The sequence below is a fragment of the Mobula birostris genome, chromosome 7, assembly GCF_030028105.1.
Source record: "Mobula birostris isolate sMobBir1 chromosome 7, sMobBir1.hap1, whole genome shotgun sequence".
In the NCBI taxonomy this organism is placed as follows: Eukaryota; Metazoa; Chordata; class Chondrichthyes; order Myliobatiformes; family Myliobatidae; genus Mobula; species Mobula birostris.
This window is the reverse complement of record NC_092376.1, coordinates 113,653,664-113,673,586: the sequence shown is the minus strand read 5'-3', so window position 1 is coordinate 113,673,586 and position 19,923 is coordinate 113,653,664. Positions and strand designations below refer to the sequence as shown.

General features: G+C 38.7%; 1 protein-coding gene across 2 annotated transcripts in view; it reads right to left on the bottom strand.

Annotated features, from left to right (window-relative positions):
- Window positions 1–1,656: 1,656 nt before the first annotated feature.
- The window catches only part of LOC140200380 (lysine-specific demethylase 3B-like), a 132,685-nt gene continuing 114,418 nt past the window's right edge, over window positions 1,657–19,923 (bottom strand). For both annotated transcript variants that reach the window (XM_072263634.1, XM_072263635.1), the window contains 3 exons: window positions 12,467–12,643; window positions 11,795–11,929; window positions 1,657–5,163 (listed from right to left, as the gene is read on the bottom strand). In XM_072263634.1, the coding sequence (XP_072119735.1) occupies window positions 5,083–5,163; window positions 11,795–11,929; window positions 12,467–12,643 (393 nt within the window). In that variant the 3' untranslated portion in view covers window positions 1,657–5,082. The remainder of the gene's footprint in view (window positions 5,164–11,794; window positions 11,930–12,466; window positions 12,644–19,923) is intronic.

Below are 19,923 nucleotides of genomic sequence, written 5' to 3'. Positions count from 1 at the left end.
GGATGCTGTTGGAACGCTAAAATACACTGATTTGAACACTGTATCACTAATTTAGTTTCCTTAGTTTATTATCACAAGATTGTTCATCTTTGCTGGTTTTGTAATAAAGGATCAAATGTACCTGTTTCGATTTTGCAAGTACATCATACAGTGTCAATCTAGGTTAGTCTCTCAGCATTTTTTTGGCAAGTTTTAAAGTAACCACTACAGTCAAGTTTGCATCATCATCTTCTACCCTGCTCTCAAATTCACATGGACCATTTCTGTAACTTCTGCTGATTTTAAGTTCAGTTACTACCTGGAAATTTAAAAATCCCTCAATCCCATAATTACTTGGATACTGTCTTCCAATCCTGTTCTTTCACTCTCTATCTTCAGTACTTTCTGACCACAGCTTTTGAAGTTATGCCTCTTACATGAAGAAACTACATCAAAACCGCAAGTTCCAAGCATACTTCTGTTAAGATGATTGATACAAATCCCTCTGACATAACATTTGCAATTGCCCTTTATGATAATCTCTCTCTCCCTTTAGGCTATCAAACACATTGAGTAACCATTTTGCTAAGAAATTAACCTTAAGCAACCTATAACTTGACATTTCATCTCACATCTTCAGTCACATTCCTAAGATCACTAGCCTCAATATCATTCAAAATTCACCTCCACCTTCAAGAACCATTTCTCCCTGGCACATGCTTGCTGAGCACTGACAAACTAGGCCTTAATTTTCAACCTAGTTTCATACTTAAAATTCACTCTTCCTCCCTTTTCTCAAGTTACTCATCATTTTACATATCCTGACCTCCACCATCCGCCTCACAACCTCATCATATCATTGGGGGTACTGTATAAGCACCTGAAGACTCACATTGAATGATTCAGAAACAGCCTCTTCCTTTCTACCATTAGATTTCTAATAGTCCAAAAACACTACTTTGTTACTTTTTTTACAATATTTGTTTTTGTAATTTATAGTAACTTAATATTTTTGTGCTGTATTGCTGCTGCAAAACAAATTTCATGTCATTTAAGTCAGCGATAATCAGTCTGATTCTGATCCCATTTTAACATTACTTTTATATTAATAATACTCTGCCAGGATTAACTGCTACAGCAACACACACAAAATGCAACAGGCCAGGCAGCACCTAAGGAAGAGTAAACAGCTGAGACCCTTCATCAGGACTGAATTTTTAGCATCTGCAGATTTTCTTGTGTTTGTGTTAACTGCTACCATGTAATTGTGGGTTTCTTTTTGAGGGGCTTGTTAAATTTTTGCCTTTTGCTCTTTTATAGATCAAATTTACGATTCAGTTCTGAATGGTTGACATGCACAGTAAATTAAGATAGGCTTCCTGGGCCTCGCACTATTCCATTAAGAAAACACATGAAACAATATAAACCAGCCTTTTCTCTGGACAAAAGTTTCTAAAACGTTTGATTTGTTGCAATATATAGTACCAGTTAGTGAGCGTGGTTGACACTTCACACATACACTCAGCTGTTGCCCTACATTCCTACGTGATTAAATATAATGATGGTGTAACACTTTTTTTGGAAGCTGTTTAAATTACAGTACATTTAAAGTCACTTAATATACTGGTGGGCTTTGTAGTCAGAAGCAGTTGTAAATAAATCAAGAGGACAGAAATATTTTCTTTAAATTTTAATAAGAATATTGAAACCTAAATCAGCCCTTCACAAAATGCTTGCAGTAAATGAAGACAAGTATTCTACATTATGTGACAGTATTTTTTTTCTTAATTTTATCCTTTTATTAAAAAGTCACAACAGCTTACATATCAACAAAAACATCAGATTTACGAACGGTACTATGGTACCTGCCCAAAAAAAAAACAAAATACACACTTCTAGAGACAGTTTTGGTTTTAAATACTGAATCCTGGAAGCAGTCTGTTTGGGAAAAAAAGTGGGTACTGTCAAATCTGAACGAATGCCAAAGCCGGAAGTCTGTCATGTGCTGACAGTTGGTATCATCAAGGGTAAAGTCCACATTTTGTGCTCATTTTTCCTTTGAGATCTGGTTACGTTTTAAGACTGCAGAGGGCTTGGCCATATACACCGACCCTCTACGAAGTTAAAAGGTGGTGAAATATGCTGGAAGATGTGGCAGACCTGTAAAACCTTCCCCAATGAGTATGATTTTTTTGTCACCCTGCACACTTTTGTGTTTTTCTTTCAATGCTGTAACTAGTGCAAAATATTACTACACAGCTGAACCTCACTGACTCAGAGTTGATTTAATTCATTAAGAGTGGAGCTTAAGGTAAAAATCATCATCGCAAGGAAAAAGAAAAACTCTTTTGATAGGAGTTTACAGGCAACTGAATACAAAAAGTAGAAGTTATATCCCTACAATGTCCTGCTAATATGCCCCAATAACAAGTTTAGGATTCCTATATAGAAGTGAAGAATAATTCTCAGGTAGAAGTATCACAATTTTTATTTTTAAAGAGAAAGTTGAGAACTCAAGATATGTGTTGATTATTTCCATGACTCTTAGAATGGCAATCTGTCAAGTGGAATCCAAACACAAACATAATAAATAATGCAGTAAACTAGATTTAAAATGAAAAATGTGTAATGTCTATGGATAAGCTCATTTTACTTCATTATATGGATAGGTCGGGTGATCAGATATGCATTCTGAGCCTCACTTCCCTCATCATTCTTCATCTTGGCTCTTGCCGGGTTGAAGATATTTCTGCCCTTCTATTCAACACTCCAAGCCACACTTTCATTCACATATGTGCACGAAGGAAACTGCCAGCACTAAAACAAAACTTTCCAGAATAAAACTATTGATTCACACCCTTGATCAACTAAGTATCATCACCCTGATTTCAGGGTTCATAAAACCTATGTTCTATTAAAAACAAAAAATCCTAATGATTGAATAAAATAATTTCCAACTTTGTTTCATAATGAAACTCAACATTGATAAATACCATCGCAAGAGTCAAGGGATTAATCAAGATGCATGAAGTTCTTAATAGTCCTCTTGAAGATTTGTCTACTTACAATAGGAATACTGAACCTTTGATAATTGGTAAAGGAACAGGAAACTGGAAATACTTCTCAGACATCTGGATAAACGGGAGTCCTGCTTAACCAAGACTAGTTTAACCACCAAGTATTACCTTACAGTTCAGCATTTGAACTGTAATGGAAATCAGATGAAACGAGAGATAGACTGCTTCAATTTTTTTTTGATTATAGTTTGTTCAGTTAGAGTCAGAATGCATGTTTAGATATCTTTGTCCTGATAACAAACAACGAAAGGCTCAGGGACTAAGGAGGGAGGCATAATGCTGCAGCAATAGTGCTGATGCCTCACAGATTCAAGAGACTGGGTTCAATACTGATTGCCAGTCCGGTCTATGTGGAGTTTGCATGTTCCCTGTGTGATTACATGGCTTTCTGGGTACACTAGTTTTGTTCCTTATCACAAAGACATGGTGGTAGCATAATCGGTTACTATAAATTACCCCTAGTCTAGGAGGTAGGAGAATCAGGGAAAATCAATGGGCATGCAGGAGAGACTGGTTTACAAGGAATACCAATAGAAGAATGAGATTGTGGGAAAATGCTAAAAACTGGCATAGACTTGATGGGCTGAATGGCTTCCTATGTTGAAAGATATTAAAAATAATTTTTGAGGGGGTCGTGACAGTTTGAAGAGCTTTTTAAATGTTTTAATCAAATCAATATTGCATGAGTATTTCTCCACATGTTGTTAACAGTTAAAAAGAAATCAATTCAGAGGTATTACTTTAATTGCAGCTGACTCCAGTTTAGTATTGAGATTTTGTTTTGTCACTCAAGATCTCCACGTGGCAAACCCTCAAATTACGTGCACTTAATCCTTCCTTACTACCCAGTTCACTGTCTGATGTTTGACAATGAAACTGACATTTCTCCAGATGATTTAATTAAATTTCAACTTTAAACAAGGGAACTCAACTCACGTTAGAGCCAACAGGACCCGATTCTCTGGGCTGCATGGCCCAACATCTTGCTGACAGAAACATTACGAGTATGCCTCGCAAATAAACTGACAGAGGAAAATGAGGCATTGAAATCTTGTCTGCATTCTCTACGCTTCCAGGTGAAGGTACATACTGCAGCAGAAAATGAGGCATTGAAATCTTGTCTGCATTCTCTATGCTTCCAGGTGAAGGTACATACTGCAGCAGGTCAGTCAAAAAGATTTATTTGGAAAGAGATTGCTTCTTTATATAGTAAAATAACTTGTTTATAAATATCTGCAGTTGAGACAAAAATCCATCTTAGAAAATGAAAAACAAAGTTAATTTCAGACAGTTTTACATTTCTAAAACCTTAACATCCACAGACTTGAACAGAAATCCAATTCTGCCTCCCATCTCTGTTTGCGATTGGGGCCTGGCGGGAATGGATAACGAGTGATGCAGATATTACTCCAAATTATAAATTGTAACATGTTAACTCATATCGCTTCACCTGATTTAGCAGTTTGTTTTTGATTCCAGTAAGTTCTGGCTGTAACTATGAGTGCCCAGGAACTACACAGAAACAGCTTGGTAACAACAAGTCTCTGGAATGTTGTAAAGATCTTTAAGAAAATTAAACTTAAATAAAACCAGGGATCACTTGACCATAGTTAACGTGAGCCAACAAAAAGTCTTGCTGTCCCTTTAAACTTACTCTTCTTTCTGGGAACATGAGAATGTTATAACCATGGGCTATGCTACTTCTATAAGATCACTTCTCATTAACCCAGTACTTTGTATGAATATGGATAAAGTAAGGGGAAAGGGACCTTTTGTTTAAATATAACCACTAACTCAGTGCAAAACTAACTACAATGTGACACTCTCCCAAATCTTCTGTTTCTACAGCTTGCTGCAGAAAACAGCGAAGCTGATACTACATTTCACTGTGATAATGTGGTGAATTTTTATTGAACATTTTAACTTCCACCAAAACATCCTTTCCATTTTTAAATGCATGTAATTCTTAATGAGCATATGTTACAGAACAGTTCCTCTGAGTCACTGATTTCCATTCAAGGCTCCTCTATGACTTGCCCAGTCTGGGTTCCTCAGCCTTCAAAGTCCCAACAGCATCTTTCACAGCATGATAGATAATGTTCTTCACCTGATTAATGACAATAAACTTCATTCTTAGTTATGGTTTACACAACTGAAACTTCAACATGAACATTCAGATTATTAACAGACATCTTACAATAATGGTGAAAAAATAACTTAACAGTTAAAGAGGAAAAATAATAAATGCCTCGAGTACCTTACATATTCAGTACCCCCTCTGATAGTTCCTTTAGCCAATTTAGCAGCAAATAACCTCAGTCTTGGTGGGTGATTCACCAGCAGACTGATTCCACAGGCAACTGTGACCATGAGCAGGTTAACTATTCCAGAACAATTAAAAGGTCTCTGCAGAAAACCCCACCATCACAGAGGGGCAATGTTCCTAGAAGACAGTTTGTATCTCAATTTTATGTAACATAAAGCCATTTCCCCCCATTAAGGTGGAGATGTGTTCTTGCAGGATGTTTCTCTCTCTCTCTCTCTCACACATTAATTCACTTTACTGGCAATGGCAAAGTGATCCAGTGCTATTATTTAACAGCCTAGGCCAACATTAGATTCAGAATGGACAAGGCTTGTGCTAAAAGAAATAACAAGATCTGTCAGTTACTAGTCACTCAATGCTGTGGGGAATTAAGAATTGGATATGATTGGGTTGGCTGCCACAACCAGGTCCCTCTTTTGCTATGGCCTCTCTAGACCAAACACAAATAAAGAGACGTCTCCATCTGCAGTGTTAGTGAGACATTGCTGTGCTCTTTATCTGAATGCATTCTCTTTCTTGGGCAATACTTGTGGATTAGGAAAGAGTTTAAGTAGTGAGGATGTCCAGGAAATGGATGGCACTTGAGGATCAGGACTCATGGGAGAAAGGTGGTGTAGGAGTCCAAAATGTTATGGGTTAAAGCAAGGTGATAGTAGAAGTGGAGAAAAGACTGAGGGATTATTTTAAGGAGCTGGCTATAGCTACTATAGCACCCCCGCACCCCCCCCCCCAAATGCAGTGCATCACAGATGAAGCATGTGACAGCAATGTACTCTGATGCATTTACTCAGGTCCTTGGACTACAGAGGGCATGTTAAAGGAAGTAGGATGTGACCGCCAACCAAAGTGATGTGTTGATGTTGTATACAAATCTGACTGTCCCACAGCATCAAGTGATAAAAACAAAACACAAAATTTATTGTTTCTTTTGCATTGTGTTTATTTACAGTAGTACCTTGAAAAAGTATTCTGCCCCACAACTATTTAACATTTTACTGTATCAATTTCTAAATCTAAAATATATGAAAGATTTTTGAGCTAATCTACACTTTACATCATGTCAAAACAAAAGAAAAATTCCAAAACCTGTCAACAATTTACCAAAAATTAGAAGCCAGAATTGTGAGGCTGAAAAATTATTCATCCCCTTTGTAATTATTACACTAACGCTCCTCAGGTGCAATACTATGTATTACCTTACCCAGTGGTCCCCAACCTCCGGGCCGCAAAGCATGCAGGGGTGCAGCGGTAGCTGGAGCGCACCCAGCACACCTTTAAGAAAAAAGCCGAAATAAACAAGCTAATTAATTAGGTGCCGCCCGGCACGTAAATGTCAGCCCAGATCAGAGGTGATTGCTGATTTCATTTGCTCTACGCAATGTTCACTCCTCTTTCTAGGGCGCTGGAGCCTTTAGCTGTTCCATTGTTTGGTCAATTTAAACACCAGCCCAGACAGGCTGAAAAGACTGGGCTGTCAGATTCGACGTGACACGTTGAATCTACACAAACTTCTAATAAAGTATAGGTGCTGCCGTGCTTTCTTTGTAATGACAGTTACGTGCTGATCCCAGGACAGATCCTCCGACACTTTTCAGAGAGAGAAACGTCGATCCTTAGTGCCGAAGAATTTAAAGTTATTGACCCTCTCCACCTCAGTTCCTCTAATGAAGACTGGCTTCTGGGCAGCACCTAATTAATTAGCTTGTTTATTTCGGCTTTTTCCTTAAAGATCTGCTGGGTGCGCTCCGGCTACCGCTGCACCCCTGCATGCTTCACGGCCCGGAGGTTGGGGACCACTGACCTTACCAACTCACCCGATTTGTTGATGTAGAAAACTGGAGGATCATCTGAATAAGTACCTCCCCCACCCCCCCCAAAGGTCCAACAGTACAGTAGATTTTCAACAGGCCAAGACAAAAGCGCATTTAAGGTGAGTCAGGGAAATGATAATAAAGCACAAACCCGTAGAAGAGGACAAGGCTATCTCAAAGACACTGAAATACCTCTCAGTTCAATGCAGTCCATTGTAAAACGTGGGAAAAATATGAAACCACAGTCTCACTGCCTAGGTGAGGCCACCGCTCTAAATTTAGTCGCCGGAGAAGAATGGCACCTGTAAGAGAGCCGACTGGGATGCCAATAGTCACTCTAAGTGAACTGCAGAGTTCAGTAGCTGCAACTGAAGATGAAGTTCATGGCTCCATAATCTCTAAAGGCCTTGCGCAAAAAGAGTATTTATGGAAGAGTGGCAAGGAAGAACCCCTGGCTAAACAAAAAAAAACATTTCTTTGCCTGTAAAGACTTGGCAAGGTGTCACTTAAAAGATACTGTATAGATGTGGAAGAAGGTCTTGTGGTCGGATGAGACTAAAGTGGAACTTTTTGTCCTCTACACTGAGCGGTACGTTAAGCATAAATCTAATACTGTACATCAGCCAGTAACACCACCCCTAATGTGAAGTATGGTGGAGGTAGTATCATGCAATGGGGATGCTTTTCAGCAGCAGGGACTGGAAATCTGGTCAGGATTGATGGGAAGATGAATACTGCTAAATACAGAGAGATCCTGGATAAAAACCTGCTAGCCTCTGCCAGAAAGCTTAAACTGGAGAGAAAGTTTGTCTTTCAGCAGGAAGTGACCCAATTCAAACTGCCATAGCAATTGTGGAGTGGCTTTAAATGAAGAAAATTCATGTCCTTGAATGGTCCAGTCAGTCTTGACCTTAATAAGATCGAACATCTCTGGCAAAACCTTAAGACTGCTGTCCACCACCACTCCCTAACTAACCTGGCAAAGCTTGAGCAATTTTACAAGGAGAAATAGGCAAACCTTGCTCCATCATGTGGTGCAAACCTAATACAGACTTATCCAAAAAAGATTACTGGCCATAATAGCTGCGAGGGATGGTTCAACTGTACTGAACAAGGGGGATGAATACTTTTTAATGGCTGACATTTCAGTATTTGAATTTGTAGTTTTTCATGCTTTACAATTTTCACTGTTTTTAGGGCACAACTATGAAAAAAGGTGATTCACAAATAAAAATCCCTGGTTGTATTACTCACTTACGTGAACACAGTGTTGGGAAGCTGAATATTTTTACAAGGCCCGGTATGTAAACCCTGTAACAGCAAATCTCCAGCATGGAAGTCATTCTTACAACTTGGCTGCTGATGTAGGGGATGGCTGTAGAATGCATGGGACCAGTGGCAAAGAGTAGACTGGTCCGGAACAAGGTATCCTCCTGTCTTGAGATGCATTTGTATTCAAGTAGGAGTTTATTTCAAAATAGATAAATTTATTGGCACTTGGACCTACGTCTTATTGGTACCATATGACCAAAAGACAGAGGAGCAGATTTAAGCCATTCTGCTCAAGTCTACTCTGCCATTTCGTCGTGACTGATCCATTTCCATCTTAACCCCATTCTCCTGTCTTCTCCCCATAACCTTCCATGCACTGGCTAATCAAGAATCTATCAACCTCCACCCAATGAGTTGGTCTCCACAGATTCACCACCCTCTGGCTAAAGAAATTGCTCCTCAATCTCTGTTTTAAACTGATGTCCCTAGAGTCTGAGGTTGTGCCCTCTAGTCCTAGACTCCTACACTGTAGGAAATATCCTCTCCACATCTATATCTAGGCCTTTCAACATTTGATAGATTTCAATGAGATCACCCAACATTCTTCTAAGTTCCAGGAAGTACAGACCCAGAGCCATAATGTTCCTCATATGTTAACTTTTTTTGTTTCTGGCGTCATTCTAGAGAACCTCCTTTGAACCCTCTCCAATGTCAGCACATCCTTTCTTATACAAGGGGCCTAAAACTGTTCACAGTACTCCATGTGAGGCCTCAACAGTGCCTCAAAGCCTCAGCATTACATTCTTGGTTTTATATTCCAGTCCTCTTCAAAGTGAAAGCTAACATTGCATTTGCCTTCCTCACCATAGTCATACTTTATTGATCCCGGGGGAAATTGGTTTTCGTTACAGTTGCACCATAAATAATAAATAGTAATAGAACCATAAATAGTTAAACAGTAATATGTAAATTATGCCAGTAAATTATGAAATAAGTCCAGGACCAGCCTATCGGCTCAGGGTGTCTGACCCTCCAAGGGAGGAGTTGTAAAGTTTGATGGCCACAGGCAGGAATGACTTCCTATGACACTCTGTGCTGCATCTCGGAGGAATGAGTCTCTGGCTGAATGTATTCCTGTGCCCACCCAGTACATTATGTAGTGGATGGGAGACATTGACCAAGATGGCATGCAACTTAAACAGCATCCTCTTTTCAGACACCACTGTGAGAGAGTTCAGTTCCATCCCTACAACATCATTGGCCTTACGAATGAGTTTGTTGATTCTGTTGGTGTCTGCTACCTTCGGCCTGCTGCCCCAGCACACAACAGCAAACAAGATGGCACTGGCCACCACAGGCTTGTAGAACATCTTCAGCGTCGTCCGGCAGATATTAAAGGACCTCAGTCTCCTCAGGAAATAGAGACGGCTCTGACCCTTCTTGTAGACAGCCTCAGTGTTCTTAGACCAGTCCAGTTTATTGTCAATTCGTATCCCCAGGTATTTGTAATCCTCCCAATACGTCCACACTGACCCCCTGGATTGAAACAGGGCTCACCGGTACCTTAGCTCTCCTCAGGTCTACCATCAACTCTACCTGCAAGTTAACCTTCAGGGAATCTAGCACGAGGACCCCCAAGTCCCTTTGCACTTTAGATTTTTGAATTTTCTCCCCATCTGGAAAATGGCAATGCTTTTATTCCTTCTATCAAAGTGGATGACCATACTCTTCCCGACACTGCATTCATTGATGGATCCACAGTTTCTTCCGCCACCTCTTTCAGAACCCTGGGGTGTATTCCATCTGGTCCAGGTGACTTCACTACATTCAGACATTTCAGCTCCCCGAGTACCTTCTACCTAGTATTATCCACAGCGAAGACTTGTTTGTTTACCATTTTCTTCTCTCCCATTACGATGACTCCAACGGTCTGATATTAACTCTCCCCTTTTACCCTTTAAGCATCTGAAAAAGTTTTTGGTATCCTCTTTGATATTATTGGCTAGCTTACCTTCATATTTCATTTTTTAACTTCTTATGACTTTTGTTAGTTGCCTTCTATTGGTTTTTAAAATCTTCCCAATAATCAAAATTCCCACTCATATTTGCTGTATCATATCCCCTCTCTTTTGCTTTTACACTGACTTTGACTTCCCTGGTAGGTCATGGATGCATCATCCTGCCTTCAGAATACTTCTTTGGGATGTATCTATCTTATGCTTTCCTAATTGCTCCCAGAAGCTCTAGCCACTGCTGCTCTGCTGTCATCCCTACTAGTGTTCCTTTCCAACCAGCTTTGGCCAGTTCCCCTCTCAAGCTTCTGCTATTCCCATTACTCCACTGTAATACTGATAGATCTCTCTCAAATTGCAGGATGAATTCTATCATATTATGATCACTGCCTCCTAAAGGTTTCTTTACTTCAAGCTATCGAATCAAAATCTGGTTCATTACAAAACACCCATTCCAGAATAGCTAGTCCCCTAGGGGACTCAGCCACAAGCTGTCTAAAAAGCCATCTCATAGATATTCTACAAGTTCCTTCTCTTGGGATCTACCACCAACCTAATTTTCCCAACTTATCTACATATTGAAATCCCCTATGACTATTATGACACTTGCATTTTGTTGTGCTTTTCTTCCTGTTGTAATTTGTAGCCCACATCCTGGCTACTGTTCAGAGGCCTGCACATAAGATCCTGATGGGAATTTTTACCCTTGTAGTTCCTTAGCTCTACCCACAACGATTTTACAACTTCCAATCCTATGTCACATCTTTCTAAAGATTAGTTTTCATGTTTTACCAACAGTCACACCACCCCACTGCCTACCTGCCCATCCTTTCCATACAATATATATTTTTGAATGTTAAGCTCCCAGCTTTGATCTTCTTTCAGCCACAACCCTGTGATGCCCACAAAGTCATACCTGCCAATCGCTAAATGCACTACAAGATCATCTATGTTATTCCGTATACTGTGAGCATTCAAATATAACATCTTCAGTCCTGCATTGTCTCCCTTTTTGATTTTGTCCCGGGTACATTGCAACCCATCCCACTGACTGCAATTTTGCCCTATCATCTGCCTGTCCTTGCTTGCGTAGTAATGGGGGACTTTTTTAGCTTTTTACCTAGATCCCCAAATTCTCTCTTCAGGATCTCCTCCATTTTCTTACGCACGTAATTGGTGCCAATATATACCAAGGCTTCTGGCTACTCATCCTCCTGTTATAAAATACCACGGACCTGATCTGAGACAACATACCATCCTAGTGCCTCTATCACATCCACAGAATCTCCTGTCTACTCCTCTATGAAATTATCATACCTGTAATTTATCTTCATGGTTGGTGTGAGTGTTCGACAGATGCCTGAATTCCTGAGTAAGACGGAAGCAGTGTTTGACATGTTCTGGAGATACAAAGTCTTCAGCCACTTTGATACAACTGTACAGATTGTGTACCTGAAGGAGAGATACAATCATTACCACACTTCATCCAAAATAAACACTGAAGAACCAACAACTTGCACTTCTTTAACATATGTGAAGAGAGACAGGCTCAGATTGTTTAATAAAGCAAAGGCAATGAATAATGACGAGGAGGGGCGACAGTACTTTACCTTCCCTACTTTAAAAAACGAAGATTTTTAGGAGGAAAAAAATGGTATTTATTTTGTGCTTTTTATGACTTAAGAATCCCACATAACAATTTAAAGCTAGGATGCATTCATTGTTGCAATGCCAAGAAGAGCTGGCAAGGAATAAAATGGGGCACTAAGCTCCGTAATGAAAATGCTAAGTACCTGAAGTCACTGAAAGTAGAAGATGAATAAATCTGCCAGACTGAGATTTTTATAATAACTTCTTAAAGTAATTAAGTACTTTTGTTTCTGTTTGGTTACCATAAGCCTTACCTTATAAACCTCAAATTTACACTTTTAAAAATCAACATTAACTTTGCTCGAACAGTAGAGTCTATTGTTTCTTGACATGTCATACCTGGTGAGGCGCTCCTGCTGGGATGAAAACAGCATCTCCCAAGAACTGGACAATGGCCCAGCCCTGCACACCATACTCCTCATATAGCCGTTTCCGCAGGACCTGGTCCAAGTACCAACTCTGGTCATGAATAGGGTCGTGATCAGGTGGGTTATCTTGACCTTGCTCTTCCGACACCTAGAGAAGAGGCAAGCACAAATATGCCAAACGTATGTATATATGATCATTAACTCATGACCAAATGTAATACTAAGCCAAAAGGAAGATCTGACTTTAAAACATCAAATTATATATTTTGACTGCACTTTCACCAATTTTCTTGGAAGTTACAGAATCTCAATAGGATTTGTCATGCTAGTATTAAAATCAAGAAATAAAACATTAAATGTTAAGGCATCACAAGGCACTGTCATAGTTTAATCAAATTAACAGAAAAGTAAGTGGAGATAAAAAAGTACACTCATACAAAAGTACACTGCATACAAAGGATGCATACCAGTAGCCCTTTCTGTAGCCTACCATTCAAGAGTGCGTTACATTTAAATGTGGATAACAGCATATATTATATAGTGTGTTTTGTATGACAACTTACAATTATGACATTTAACTTAATTGACTTCTGCCGAGGAAATAACTATTTGATAGCTTCACCTAGCGGAGAATCTCACCTGGTCCCACAGCACCAGCTCCATAGCCAAGAAAGCCCAGCAGCATCTCTACTTTCTGTGAAGGCTGAGAAAAGTCCATCTCCCACCCCCCATCCTCACCTCATTCTACAGAGGTTGTATCGAGAGCATCCTGAGCAGCTGCATCACTGCCTGGTTCAGGAATTGCACCGTCTTGGATCGCAAGACCCTGCAGCAGATAGTGAGGTCAGCTGAGAAGATCATCGGGGTCTCTCTTCCCGCTATTACAGACATTTACACCACACGCTGCACCCGAAAGCTAACAGTATTGTGAAGGACCCCACGCACCCCTCACACAAACTCTTCTCCCTCCTGCCATCTGGCAAAAGGTACTGAAGCATTTGGGCTCTCACGACCAGACTGTGCAACAGTTTCTTCCCCCAAGCCATCAAACTCCTCAATACTCAGTCTAGACTAACATCTACATCATTTATTATATTGTAATTTGTCTTCTACTGCGCCTATTGTCTTGTATATTAATTATTGCACTGCCCTGCACTGTTCTGTGCACTTCATGTAGTCTTGTGCAGGTCTGTAGTCCAGTGCAGTTTTTATGTTGTTTTACGTAGTCTAGTGTAGCCTTGTGCTGTCTCACATAGTCTAGTGTAGTTTTGTGTTGTTTTATGTAGCACCAGGGTCCTGGAGGAATGTTGTTTCATTTTTACTGTGTATTGCACCAGCAGCTTATGAGCGAAATGACAATTAACTTGACTTGACTTGAAAGGGTCAGAAAAAGATAATGAGATCATGTCTTGCGGTGAGACGACCAACAGGAATTGTGATTACTATGAAAGACTTTTAAAAAAGTCAAGGAGAAGAACCTGAGTGAGGGTGGACAGATCTCAAAGTACCGAACATAGACTTCTGGCAGTCAATAGACTGTATTTACATAAATGACCTAGAAAGTAAAGCTGAATGCAAGATGCATTAGTAGTAAAATTTGGGACTAAGCATACAATAGGCCAAATACAATATGAAAATAGATCTTCACTGTAAAGTCACTTTAGTAGATTTTGCTATTAGCAGTGCTGAGGAAGCCAAATTACTAAGGTTGAGGAAAACTTGAGGATGGAATATCCATTAATAATTTCCCAATGGGTACTATGTTTGAGTAACCCACTATACCCAAAGATGAAAACAAATCTGCATAATTAGTACAGGTGTCCCCCACTTTTTGAACGTTTGCTTTACGAAACCTCACTGTTACGAAAGACCTACATTAGTACCCTGTTTTCACTTTCAGAAGGTGTTTTCACTGTTATGAAAAAAATTCAGCGCGCGACCCAAGCAGCCGCTCTCCCCCGGATTTGGAAGGGCATTGCTTAACACATGCCTGTGAGCAGCCGTTAGCGAGATGAGTTCTAAGGTATCGGAAAAGCCTGAAAGAGCTCGTAAGGGTGTTACACTTAGCGTAAAACTAGACATAATTAAGCGTATCGATCATGGTGAACGAAGTAAGGGCGAAGTGAGTTTGGCTTGTGGAAGCTGATGAAGATGATGTTGAAGAGGTTTTGGCATCCCATGACCAAGAACTGATAGATGAAGAGCTGATGTAATTGGAAGAGGAAAGGATAACAATCAAAACCGAATGCAGTAGCGAACCGAACGTGAAGCAACTGCGTGAGATTTTTGCTGCAATGATAAAGTACGACTTTAATTTTGAAAGGGTACGTAGGTCTAGGGGATATTTGCAAGATAGTTTGAGTCCTTACAAAGAACTGTATGATAGAAAAACGCGCGAGGCTCAGCAGTCAAGCAAGCCTTCCACATCAGCCACAGCAAACAACGAACCTTGACCTTCGACATCGAGGCGGGCAGTCATAGGAGAAGATGAGCTGCCTGCTCTAATGGAAACAGACGACGAGATGACACCCCAGTGTCCCACCACCCCAACACCTGGGCCGCAGATACTGTACCAATTCGCGGAGAATGCAGCAGTAGCCAGGAGACACACAGCACATCTTTAAGAAAAAAGCCGAAATAAACATGCTAATTAATTAGGTGCCGCCCCACACGTAAATGTCGGCCCAGATCAAAGGCGATGCAATTGGCAATCGGTACTGATCTGGGCCAACAATTACGTGCCGGTCAGCACCTAATTAATTAGCATGTTTATTTCGGCTTTTTTCCTAAAGGTGTGCTGTGTTCTCCCGGCTACCGCTGGACCCCTGCGTGCCTCGCGGCAATGTATCGCTCGGCAGCCCGGAGGGTGGGGGCCACTGCACTCAACCTGCGACGACTCAGTCTAACACACCATCATCAGTGTGCTCGGCAAGCTATCTTCCCGATTCCCATAAGTGATACTACACTGTACATGCATTATTTCTACTTTATATCGGCTGTGTATTTTTACGTGTTATTTGGTATGATTTGGCAGCTTCATAGCTTAAAGGTTACTGGAGAGCGCTTGCGCCGTGTTTTTGCCAACAGCGCTTGTGTGAGATTTTCTGCCGACAGTGCTTGCGTGAGATTTTCACTACAGAGAACAGTTCAGTAATGATTGTGGAAAAGTATTTCTACTTTATATAGGCTGTGTAGTTATCATATAATTCCTGCTTTTACTATGTATTACTATTATTTTAGGTTTTATGTGTTATTTGGCATGATTTGGTAGGATATTTTTGGGTCTGCGAACGCTCACAAAATTTTCCCATATAAATAAATGGTAATTGCTTCTTCGCTTTACGACATTTCGGCTTACAAACCATTTCACAGGAACGCTCTACCTTCGGATGGCGGGGGAAACCTGTATTCCAAGAATGTGGGAAGACAAGTCTAAAAAAGCACATAAAATCACTGAGATACAAGATAGAAAAGGGAGTTGCAGGAATGAAGAAGGCAGTACCAAGAATATGTTGTGGTCAAGTTGAGCAATACAGGGTAAAGTCTACAATTTTGATTACAAAAAATATTTTTTAAGAAGTAGAGAATGCAAGAAGAAGCAACAAAAATACCCAAATTGCAAAAGTGTTTTGTGGTGTTATATACTGGAGGCAAGTTCACCGGGGTTTGAGGATGAGCAGCTGCAAGTTCAAGTTTATTGTCATTCAACTGTATATGTGTATACAGCTAAAAAAAAACAACATTCATCTGGGACTACAATGCAAACAGTACATATATCACATACAGTACATAAAACTATTAATAACATTAACTTTTTTCTTTTTAAATCTTTTTATTAATTTTTCAAAATTATAAACTCAATAACAAAGTTGGTACAAAGAGATTGGGAAAATAGTATAAATAAAATGAATTTTAAGTAACATAGATATAAAAGACTTCCAAACTCATAATGAGATTAAACATTAAAAAAGAAATAAAAAGAAAAAAAATATATAAACAAAAAAAAAACCCCAAAAGAAAAAGAGAAAACAAAAACCCCAAGAAAAGAGCTAGACCAACAGCTTGTATCAGACACATTCAATAATGTCGTTAACTCTGCTCCTCTCATCATATAATTTAAGTTTAGAAAAAAGATTCGGAAAGGTCAGATTACATCATATGAAAATGTTGCATAAAAGGTTTCCAAGTTTCTTCAAATTTAACCGAAGGGTCAAAAACATCACTAATAATTTTTTCTAAATTTAAACTTAATATGGTTTGAGAAAACCATTGGAATGTAGCTGGAGGATTAGTTTCCCTTCAGTTCAACAAAATAGATCTTCTCGCCACTAAAGTAACAAAAGTTATCATTCGACAGGCTGAAGAAGACAAAGATCTATGTTCTACCATTGGCAATCCAAAGATTGCCGTAATAGGATGGGTTTTAAATCAAAGCATAGAACTGTTGAAGTAATATCAAAAATGTCTTTCCAATATTTTTCCAAAAGAGGACAGGACCAAAACATTTGAGTTAAAGAAGCCACTTCAGAATGACATCTATCACAAGTAGGGTTTATAAGGGAATAAAAACGAGCTAATTTATCTTTGGACATATGAGCTCTATGTACTAGTTTAAATTGTATTAAAGTATGTTTAGCACATATAGAAGAAGTGCTAACTAAATGAAAAATTTTATCCCATTTCTCTGTAGGTAGGGAAAGTTGAAGTTCCCTTTCCCATTCATTTTTAATTTTATCAGATATATCTGGCTGTAATTTCATAATTATATCATAAATTATTGCTATTAATCCCTTCTGCAAAGGATTAAAACCTAAAATTTTATCAAGAGTGCCAGAAGGATTAGAAGTCAGAAAGGTAGGCAACGTAATATTTAAAACATTTCTTATTTGTAAGTATCTAGAAAAATGGGATCTAGGCAAATCAAATTTCTCAGATAACTGCTCAAAAGACATAAAGCAGTTATCCAAAAATAAATCACGAAAACATATTATGCCTTTCGTTTTCCATATCAAAAAGGCTTGGTCCATTACCGAAGGTTGGAAAAAAAAATAAGATATAATAGGACTTGATAACATAAATTCATTCAGGCCAAAAAATTTACGAAATTGAAACCATATTCGCAATGTATGCTTAACTATAGGGTTGAAAATTTGTTTATTCAATTTAGATAGTGCAAAAGGCAATGAAGTTCCTAAAATGGAGGCTAAAGAAAACCCTTGTACAGAATGGCCTTCAAGGCTTACCCAATGTGAGTTATATTCCAATCTTGTGTCCAAAATATTAAGTATCGGATATTAATTGCCCAGTAGTAAAACCTTAGGACAGGCAATGCCAAACCACCCTCTTTCTTAGATTTCTGTAAGTATTTTTTACTTAATCTGGGATTTCTATTTTGCCATATATAAGAAGAGATTTTAGAGTCAATAATATCAAAAAAATATAAAAATTTGGGTAAAATAATCATTTTAAAAGCGTTAGTACGGCCAATCAATGATAGAGACAAAGGGGACCATTTAGTAATCAGTTGTTTAACCTGATTAATTAATGGTAAAAGGTTGAAATTGAATAGATCCTTATGTCTCTTAGTAATTTTAACTCCCAAATAAGTAAAATAATCAGTAATCAGTCTAAATGGAGAATTTCTATAAATAGGAACCTGCATAGTTAATGGAAAGAGTTCACTCTTACTTAGGTTCAGTTTAAAACCGGAAAAGCTACTAAACTGAGCAAGCAAAGTTAATACTGCCGGAAAAGATTTTCCTGGGCTAGAAATACATAATAGTAGATTATCTGCATATAGTGATAATTTATGAGTCTCATTTCCACTGGTAATACCAAATATATTAGGGGAGTCATGAATGGCAATAGCTAGCGGTTCCAAAGCAATATCAAATAGTAATGGACTAAGAAGGCAACCCTGCCTAGTACCACAGAATAAATTAAAAAAAGGGGTATTAATATCATTAACAGACTATAAAAATTATTCTATAGATGTACAAGTTGACATACAATGTATATACAGCATATCGTTAAATAAACAACAGTATTATGCAACTAGCACTGGCATAAGTAGTGTGTATTGGGTGGTGGCAGGATGTTCAGAAGTTCTCAGTCTTGGAGAAAACACTGCTACCCAGCCTAACGGTTCTTGCTGTTATTGATCAATCAGTACATATTGATACAAAATACAAAGATAGGTGGTGTTGAGGAAGCAAGGAACCTGCAGAACGACTTAAACAGGTTAGGAGAATAGGCAAAGAAGTGGCAGATGGAATACAGTGTAGGGAAGTGTATGGTCATGCATGTTATGAAATAAAGCACAGACTATTTTCTAAACGGAGCAAGTTCATAAATTGGAGGTGCAAAGGAAATAGGGAGTCCTTGTGCAGGATTCCATAAAGTTTAATTTTCAGGTTGAGTTGAAGCAAGGAAGCCAAGTGCAATGTTGGCATTCATTTTGAAAGGACTAGGATATAAAAAGAAAGAGGTAATGCTGAGGCTTTACAAGGCATTGGTCAGACCACATTTGGAGTACTGTGAGCAACTTTGGACCCCATATCTAAGAGAGGACATGCTGGTATTGGAGGGGGTCCAGAGGAGATGAGAATGATGCTGGGAATGTACTTTCTGAAACTTGATTTCTGGCTTGGGCAGGAAGTAAAAAATTGGAGAATGATAAAATTAAGCTAACTGGATGAATAGTTTGGACAGAAAAGATGAATTGCAGTGGGGAATGGCTTTCATTCCATACCTTTGCTTTCCTACAATACCATATTAATACACTTTAAAATGGGAGACAAGTTGCAACGTTTGAAAGAAAATGTTCTGCACTGCAAAAATTTCCATTAGCGCAGTTCAATATTGCATTGATCAAAGCTTATTTCCCCCAATTAAGTATCAGAAATTAGGCCAAGAATGGTTTGAAGGTTATGATATCAGAAAGAAGTTATAATTATGATGTAATTTGACCCTTTCCAATTCTATTTTGTTACTCCATATACAGGGAGCGGAGCGGAGCGGAGTTAACGACACTAATGGTTTCATCTAAGGTATTATAATAGCCCATTCTTTTTCTTTTTTTTCTTTAATTTAGTTTTCTTCTAGTTGGTTTAGTTTTTTTTTTCTTTTGAGGTATATTTATTTTTCTTTTTTCATAATATACTTTCTTATATTATATTTGTACTTCTTGAGATTTTGGGAGGTTCTTTAATTATGTGTCAATTGAGTTTATACTTGTATAACTATCTATCAATAATGTAATCCCAATTGCTCTGTATCTATTTTCTGTAATGTTTATGATGCTGAAATTAATAAAAAGATTGAAAAAGAAAAAGTTATAAAATGTCTAAAACAAGAATCATGGAAGATTCTGAGTTGATTGGCATATAGAAGTGTCACAGTATAAGGCCATACTACCAAAATAATAAT